The following is an 8,737-nucleotide window of genomic DNA, read 5'->3' on the forward strand; positions in this document are numbered from 1 at the left end:
TCTTGGGAATAAGTGAAGTAGTTCCACGAGAACAGTCGCCTGGACAACCAAAGTCTAAGAAGAACCAAGCAATAGTGATGTGGCTGTGATTGTGTGGCGGCAGAATTGAAAATGGTCAATTGTACCATCCCCTGGGACACCTTTGAGGGGGACATCCCGAACTTCCTCTTACATTTCTACATCTTCTACTGCTACATCGTCTGCTCCGTCGGTCTTACATGTGAGTCGACTCCTACTGATTCTCGATACCACTTAAAGAGTCATTTAAGGGAGTTTTCTATACATTTGAAGCAGGATTTTGTTAGGTGGGTGGGGCACATCCTGAACCAGTCACTACCTCTCACCTCTGAGTCTATACTTTTACGTCTATCTCTCAGCTCCTTTCTCATAATTGTTCCAGTTCCCTTCTTCTTTAATTATACCTCCAGCTCATGCCTCTTATCTCCTTTCTCCAGATTCCTACCTTTCAACTTTTAACTCTCTCTTATCGCAAAATCTAGACCGGATATTCTAGAACTCTAATCTTCTGAACTTCCATAGGTAGTAGAGACGTGTTGGCAAATTAAGGCTTTCTTTCATGTTCAAATTATTGCTCATTGGTGCTTTGTGAATTTATCTGGAGTGAAACCAGTGTAGTCATATTGGTGGACGAACATTTTTGGTCATATAGAAGCTGCTAACAACTTTTACGTAAAGGAACTGTCAAATACTGCAATTCGTCTCGTGGTTTCTTTTCATATGGTTTCATGTATGTTTGGCACTTCATAGTTAATGTGGAGCGAGGACATGCTTCCCCGCGAATGAGCAGACAATTATGAAAGAAGAGTGCTGCCCCTAAATCGCATTTCGGGGAGACCTAAATGTACGGGCGTGGATACACAATGATACACTCCGCAGGTGCCTCAGTGTTAACTTAATACACACAACACAATACTCGCAACACTGGTATATTCTAATAATTTTCTGATTACTTCTTGGGCTATCGTTGCCAATATAATCATTGGCTCAAGTACTTGCATCTCTTAGTAAACAGATAAGAACTATTTTCAAAGACCACCAGAGAGAGAGAGAGAGAGAGAGAGATTGCTAGGAAAGTGATACCAATGAACAAATCCTCAAATAGTTTAACCATGTTTGCAGGTAATGTCATTGTCCTGTGGTGCGTGGTGGGCTGCCCGAAGACACGCCCTGCCGTCAAGGTGCTTCTGTGTGCTTTGTTCTCCACCACCCTCCTCATGTGTCTGTTGGTGATGCCCTTCATGGCTCATGTCGGGATATCCAAGGTGCGCTGCTCTGTCTACCTTTCAGCGCCGCTCATAGAAGGAATGGTTCTGCTTTACATCATTCTGACCGAGATGGAGCTGCTGTTCATTGTCGTCATGGCCTTCCTCAGGTGAATAAGTTACATCGCTTTCCTAGTTCATATTCACTTGTTAAACTGGTGGTACAGGCTTTTCGATCATTCAGTACTCCATTTTGTTTTGCTGGATTATGATTATTGAAAATATGGTTTGTTCTTTTATGAGTTTTGTAAAGGTTTTGCTTTCCCACAGAACGGTGGCGGTGTGGTCCCCTCAGAGGCATCAGGTGAAGCTACGGACGAGTGTGGCGTTGCTGGTGGGCGTCGCTCTCTACGCCACTGTCACCACTCTAGTAGGTGACGCCAAGCTCTTCATGTGAGTCTTCCAATCTTACTTAACTTCTGAAGCCAATTATCATGATGTGATTCTGACGTGTCTTTTCATGAATTTCCAGGCGGTGTTCTGGCGTGGTATCAACATAGTCACCAAGTTGTCAGCAAGAATCTACAACTGCCTTCACTTTCTGGCTCCCGTGGTGCTCACCCTCGCCTGCTACCTCTCCATGATCGTCGCCGTGAGTGTTTTCAGAATCACTCAAATGCAGACGGGTGCCTTAGTCTTTTTTTCGTTATCAAGGTGCCAGTCAAATGCAGACACGTACCTTACAGTCTTTGCCTCGCTCATGTGACCACATACATATGTCTATTCCCTCAGGTACGGTACAACAAGCGTCGTGTGAGCAGCAGTAATCACGCAGCACTCTCGGGCAAGGTGATGGACCAGGCCACGCGGACCATGCTGGCGGTGTTCATCAGCAATCTCCTCCTCGGCCTGCCGCACTCCATCTATCACATTTTGCCCTTCGATTTCAGCATCATCCCCTATGTCATCGTGCACAGCATTTTCTATGCGCACTTAATAGTGGACCCTCTGGCATTCCTGTGTTCCAGCCAGCACCACCGGCGGCGTCTCCTGCAGGCAGTGACCTCCTGCCTGAACCTCATTCCCTACAGGCCACACACACCCTCACACGCTACCTCCAACCTGCCTCTCTACATCATGCCACAGACTTCATCTCAGCAGCCAAAGAATGAACACGATGGAGACCCATCATGAAGACTATTCTCACAAACTTGAGATGACATGAAGACCAGTTAACCCAGCTATTGATTTGGTTTGACTACGATAATACTGCAAGTCAGGTGAATTTAGATTGTAACTTAAGTTAAATTAACCTAATCTAATTTTAACTATATCAAAAGAAGCTGGAATGGCTGAAGTGATCTTCGTGAGAACTGAAATTTGCAACAGAGCAATATCTCAATCTGCTGTTTCTGTTTAACGAGTCATTGCCGGTCTCTCTATCAGACAACTTTCCCTGTTTAGCTTAAGTACGTTACGCATGGCATTGTACCTATGTGAATAGTTCATTCTGTTATCATTGCATATCGGAGTTCAGGTGGCGTTGTGGTGCGGCGCCCGGATCGCTGTTCCTGGCTAGACTGGTGCAAGGCTTTACGTCGGTTAATGTAGCGCTTCCTTGCAGCCATATTCATTGTCAATATGATTTTACTGTTGCGGTGAAAATCACTCTCTATGTGAAGATATTTCCTTAAGCTATCAATGTTGCTTATAGTAGTTCGTCATGAAATAGCGTTTTGGGATCTTGAATGTTTAAGTGAGAAACACAATTTTCTCGTCTCGGCAAGCACTGCCACGTCAAGGTCACTCACTACTCAGGACAACGATGACTCACTACACTGTAACGTCACATACGCGGAAGCATATATACATTCATAATCAGCAAGAATTACACTTCATACAGGTATCCTATTTTTCCTTGTGACTTTTCTCTCTCTCTATTCACTTCTTTTCTTCATCTTAGTTCCTGCAGCTGTTAGTCACCCTCTTTTCTACCTCACAAAACCGATAAATTGAAAGATAAAAAATACATATTCTGCTTTCGTCATCCCTCCTTTCACCCGTTACCGGACGCTCGCCTCTATTGTTTGCGGGATAATAATGTGATGGGACTCCCGCCTTGCAGAACGACAGATTTAAACAGATACCATAGACTTCTCGGTATTATGATAAACACCTCACTTCCTGCTGGGCGACGCCTGGGTGGAGTATCAAAACACCTTCACAACTACATTTATCAACCCGATTATTTATTTATTCTCTCCATTTGCCTCTTTTCTAAGGAGGAAGCAGCAATGAAGGGGGACTTTTACTTTAATTTCTTTGTACCTTATCATGATTATTTTTTTTATATACGTAAAAATACAGATGAATAAAAAGTTGTTGTTTTTTCTTGACTAGTCTCCCTCATACTAGAAGATAATGAATAGGTAAACTAAGTAAATAAAGGATTCAGTTATCCGGCTTGTCTTTACATAGATAAGGAAAACAAAACACTAATAAAAAAAAACAACCTCGGGATTACTGCGTCTTTCCTTCGTAACACGCATTCTGGTTTTACTATTCGCGTTGAGGTTTGGCGTGAAGGACAGATCTGTCACACGTGTGTAATGGAAAACTACACTTATTTCCTTTCAAGGGTGTGGAGCAGAACAGAGGGAATGAAAGGATGGAAAACGTGCCAAGGAATAATGCTAAAAGGTAAAAATTGACCAGTGTACAGTGCATGATACAAAATATATATACCACCTCACCACTTAATGTTTGTATTGTGCCATGGTGTGTGTGTATATAATCCTCGTGTTAAGAGAGAATGCATATAATTAATGTAGATAAATCAAAAGACGCTCTCTCTCTCTCTCTCTCTCTCTCTCTCTCTCTCTCTCTCTCTCTCTCTCTCTCTCTCTCTCTCTCTCATAAAAGGCTTCATTCCTATTTTCCGATCCATTCAATCATTCAAAAATAAGTAAATAAACCGTGCTTTTACATGTTAACATCTCTGGAGACAAAGAAACCAGCAACGGGCGTAGGTTCTCACGGGAAGTCATAGACAGACAAAAGGAGTGACGGGATTTACCGGGCAAGACCAAAAGCCAACTCACCGCTTTCCTGCTTAACTGTTGCCATCGTGGTGCAATGCCGAGCTCCGGACGCGTGGGCTGGGCTGCGCCTCCCTCCCTGACTCATTCATTTACGCCTGTAATGGTGACGGAGATCATTTACGTCAAAAGAGAAATAGTTAATAATGTCACGAAAAGAAGGTTTAAGTGAAGATGGGTGTTATTGGTGTATTTGTTTGTGTTAATGAGCCACTGACTGCATCTTGGAGCGAATACTAGTGTTGTTTTCTTGTGTGGTACGTCTAACTACTACTACTACTACCACTACTACTACTACTACTACTACTACTATAATAATAAATATAAAGCTATTATATTCAAATTATAAAAAAAAAAAAAAGGACGGAAAAAAAGAAGCAGGATGATAGGTACGAAAGGAAGAGAGGAACTGGTAAACAACAACGTCAACAAAAACACTGAGGATTCTCCAGCTGCCGCTTTTTTTTTTTTTTTTTTTATGCGGACGGGTTTTTCCGAGAGGTTGCCGAGTCAAATATTTCCCTCCTCCTTCCTGTGTCTTGCCTAACGCTCTCGTCTCCTCCCTCTACATGCGGACATTTACATCACGGTGGCCGGAGATCCTACCACCAGTGCCGCCCGGACAGCCAGTGAGGAATGAAGTGAAACTGTGACGTTTTCTCGAGTCAATAACCCGCCTTTCTAGTTCACGACCTTCACGCCACTAGACAGAGTAGGTGAACGAACTGCCGTGTCTTGCTGTATCATGCTTTCATCCCAGTTAGTGTTCGTGGAAGTGAGTGGGTTGATCAATTAAACGAAAACGTTTTGTGAAGCGGAAATGATGCTACATGGAGCTGTGAAGTGAGTGGAAGACGTACAGAAGTGATTCCCGTGCTTACCTATTCGTATTTCTGTGCAGTGTGAAGACAATCCTTAAGGCATCATGTTTACAGCAATTGTGACCCCCTATGACGGTTGCATATCACAAAGGAACGCAAAAGAGACTGTTGTGACGAGTTTTACTATCTAATCTGAAGCAAGAGATGCTTGATACCAAACGCAGAAGCTCCAAGACTTTGTGCGCCGCGCTTTGTAAACTCTGATACTTAAACAATTCTACTAAGAGAGAAAATACAGCTGCAGACACTGAAAGGTTTGCACCACTCGACCTCTCCTTTGGCTCCCAGTGGGATCTTCAAATGTATACTATAAACTTTCACCAGACGATTTGATCAAGCCTAGAAAACTATAGCAGTCCAATCCACTGAATAAAGATTAAACTACGCTACCTTTGTCGTGTCAGTGGTGCCATCTGAAACTACACTTACACTAGACTATTACATTAAGGTTACGAAGAAGCAGTAGTCAGAAGAGTGCATCCATCTTAACAGGAACAATGGCTGCTAACTACACGGGAAATTACCTCAAGTGCTACGAGTCTGGAATATTTGGTCCTGACGTTATTCCTCCCCCAATTGGCCTTGTTACTGCGGCCGCTGTTCACATCTACCTAGTGGTGGTCCTGGGTACGCTGTGTAAGTGTCCTTTGGTTTTCTCATACTTGCATTAATTTTTTACTCATTTCTCGATCTCAAGCTTTCTTTTTGTGAAGCTCTTAGAACTGTGCATGACAAGAAAATTCCCGTGAAAGTCCTAGCTAATATTTTCCGTGTGTCTCACCTGTGATGTCCCAACTGTTTGGAAATTGTGCGTGCATGGTAAATCAATGATACAAGTTATCCACTTTATAACTTTAATCACTTAGGTCTGTTTTTTCATTATTATTTTGCACTGATACGAGATTACGGAGGCTTCATCTCCCGTTCAAAAATATTACGAACATATACACCAAAGTTTCATTCCATGCCACGTTTTCTGTCACTCCAATATCACCGAAACTTTATTACCTCTCCTTTCACTCCTTTAAAAACCTCCAAAAGAATCCCTTCCACTCCATACCACCCCCGCTAACTTCGCAGTTTCTCTTACCCTTTCATTTCCGACAACATCCATTTTTTGCTACTCCACACATTAGCATTCTCATCATTTCTATCACCTACAGGTAACGGCGTCGCGATATGGTGCGTGGTGACCTGCAAGAAAACACGTACGGCAGTGAAAGTGTTACTGTGCAGTGTGTTCGTGCCTCTGCTACTTATCTGCCTGGTGACACGAACCATGCGCAGTGAAGTGATCCTCGCCCTCCTTTACTGTGACGCGGAGAGGACAACATCGATATACAGAGTAGTCACTGCCCTTCTCTACAGCTTCCTAGCGCAGATGGAGCTGGCGTGCATCGCAGCCCTCGCCATCACCAGGTAATAATGTTTGCCTATCCAGTTACATCATTTAGTATATAATAAATGCATGTTTTTTTTTTTTTTTTAGTCAGCATCCTTAGTGCTGTGACCCTGTTGTTTCTAGTGTCGCGGGTCTGGCAGCATGCACGAGTCTTTTCTAATTATCCTTGTATATTACATTTTCTATTGCTCACATCGTTTGCTGCGACGCTTCCTGCCCAACCGTTCTCTCTCTCTCACACCAGTTAAAAGACTAAATTAATCTCAATCGTCAATCCAGTTTCCATATTTATTTTATTTTATTTTTTCTCCACCAGAACAGTCGCAGTTTGGTCAACCAAAAGGCATGCCATCAAGCTTCGTGTAGCTGTCACTGTGGTCATCTCTATACTAATATATTCCTTCTTCACCGGCGTGGTGAGTCACTGATTCCTCACTGATTACTCACACACCAAAGACCTTTGTACATCCATTTAGTTCCGTGCATGGATATTTATGAACTCACTAAATATAAATCACACTCTGTTAAGAAATAAGACAGTATAGCAGGAAGCTGTTGATAACCTCTCTCTCTCTCTCTCTCTCTCTCTCTCTCTCTCTCTCTCTCTCTCTCTCTCTCTCTCTCTCTCTCTCTCTCTCTCTCTCTCTCTCTCCAGGGAATACTTGGTCTAGTGTTTCTAGACTATGTCCGTTCTGAGCCACTCAAGAACTTCCTTATCATCGTCTACTTCTTCATCAATGTGATGCTCCCTTTCTTCGTGACGAGCATCGCATATGCCCTGATGCTGTTTACTGTAAGTACTTGTTTGAAGCAACACTGTCTGACGCAAATGTGTCAATGGATTTTAATAATGTTCGTTTGTGCATTGCAAATAAGATACTATGATTTCTATCGTTGTATCGTTAATTCGAAATCTGTGCATTGTAGATGAGAAGAAACAAGCAGCGTCTGGCCACCTTGGAGTCACGGTCGAGTACTAGCGGGACCCTGGACCAAGCCACTCGAGCTATGATAGCCGTGTTCATCAGCAATCTGGTCTTTGGTCTCCCACACGCTGTCTATCATATACGAACCACATTTTCCCACACGTTGGAGCTTTCCTTTCACATGCTGTTTTATACACACTTTGTGGTAGATCCGGTGGTGTTCATATGGTTCAATAACAATCACCGCCAGCAAGTGAAGGAAAAGGTACACGCCATTCGGAAATTCGTGTTAGGCTGCAACAACTTGGCCTGCTGGAAGTCGTCCTTACCCAGGGACTCCCTCAAGAAGATCTCATCCACCATATCCTTGTGGAAGTCATCGGTTTCAGTTAGTCCAAACTCCAGCTCAGGGGATGCAGGAACGATTCAACTGGATGGGCGAGTCCTTAGCCATTCACAAGTCTGAAGTGTGCTGCCCATGATGTGAATGAGTGGAGTCAAAAGAAGAGGGCCACACCGCAGTTCACTATACAATCTCACGTTGCATCCATTCATTTCGTCGATTCCGCGCACCGTTAGTACATAGATAACTAGTTGATACTCAGTTAAGTATATACCCTCAATACAAAGATAACTAGTGATACACCCATACTTGCCATACTGTCAAAATATGACACTTTTCTTAAAAAATTTCATATTATACATTTTTTTATTTTTTATGTTCACTGGCAGGTTTTTCTTTATTTTTTTATTCCATCTACTGTATTATTTCTCGAGATTGTTATACTTTATACAAGTGCAAAAATATGCTACCTCATACTTTGTTATAAACTGCAGTACTTCTCATTATCCTCCAGTAATAACAGTTACTCGGACAATACGTGACACTGAGAACTAAGGCGGTGTAATTAAATAGAAACCAAAAAGCACGTGCGAGTTTCTTAGCCTGGATGAAGTGATTAAACTAAGCCAGACTACTCTACTATTCAAGCAACGATCGAAGTTGTATATATGCCGCCAATGTTATCGGGATAAGTTGGTAAATTATGTGCGTCTTGAGCTGTGAGTCAACAGTTAGTCTGCAGCAACGTACCTACAGGTAAGTGTATAGAATCCCTGGTCTTTTGCCATAAGGGGAAGCAAAAAAATGTATTAGGCCTGCATGTAAGTCCCAACGTAATACATAATAGCATTAGAATGAAGGAGA

The 8,737-nt window shown here is 42.7% G+C and overlaps 2 protein-coding genes across 2 annotated transcripts; both read left to right on the top strand.

The window, feature by feature from the left end:
- The first annotated feature begins 87 nt into the window (after positions 1-87).
- LOC135088989 (uncharacterized) lies at positions 88-3,603 on the top strand. Its single transcript, XM_063984099.1, has 5 exons — positions 88-220; positions 1,141-1,393; positions 1,554-1,653; positions 1,756-1,875; positions 2,016-3,603. Exons 1-5 carry the CDS (start codon positions 112-114, stop codon positions 2,415-2,417), a joined length of 984 nt encoding a protein of 327 aa, XP_063840169.1. The 5' UTR covers positions 88-111; the 3' UTR covers positions 2,418-3,603.
- Positions 3,604-4,795: 1,192 nt separating this feature from the next.
- On the top strand, positions 4,796-8,457 carry LOC135088986 (uncharacterized). The gene is made up of 6 exons (XM_063984096.1): positions 4,796-5,033; positions 5,223-5,838; positions 6,366-6,621; positions 6,921-7,020; positions 7,260-7,397; positions 7,532-8,457. The coding sequence occupies exons 2-6, from the start codon at positions 5,700-5,702 to the stop codon at positions 7,994-7,996; spliced, it is 1,098 nt and encodes a 365-aa protein (XP_063840166.1). The 5' UTR covers positions 4,796-5,033; positions 5,223-5,699; the 3' UTR covers positions 7,997-8,457.
- Positions 8,458-8,737: the final 280 nt, after the last annotated feature.

Source organism: Scylla paramamosain, chromosome 32 (assembly GCF_035594125.1).
Source record: "Scylla paramamosain isolate STU-SP2022 chromosome 32, ASM3559412v1, whole genome shotgun sequence".
Lineage (NCBI taxonomy): Eukaryota > Metazoa > Arthropoda > Malacostraca > Decapoda > Portunidae > Scylla > Scylla paramamosain.

Excerpts from the sequence above, each read along its gene's own strand:
- LOC135088989 (XM_063984099.1), top strand. The coding sequence starts at position 112 with ATGGTCAATTGTACCATCCCCTGGGACACCTTTGAGGGGGACATCCCG. Across the intron at positions 1,394-1,553 it reads GTCGTCATGGCCTTCCTCAG|AACGGTGGCGGTGTGGTCCC; the intron begins GTGAATAAGTTA and ends GCTTTCCCACAG. Across the intron at positions 1,654-1,755 it reads ACGCCACTGTCACCACTCTA|GCGGTGTTCTGGCGTGGTAT; the intron begins GTAGGTGACGCC and ends ATGAATTTCCAG.
- LOC135088986 (XM_063984096.1), top strand. The coding sequence starts at position 5,700 with ATGGCTGCTAACTACACGGGAAATTACCTCAAGTGCTACGAGTCTGGA. Across the intron at positions 6,622-6,920 it reads GCAGCCCTCGCCATCACCAG|AACAGTCGCAGTTTGGTCAA; the intron begins GTAATAATGTTT and ends TTTCTCCACCAG. Across the intron at positions 7,398-7,531 it reads ATGCCCTGATGCTGTTTACT|ATGAGAAGAAACAAGCAGCG; the intron begins GTAAGTACTTGT and ends TGTGCATTGTAG.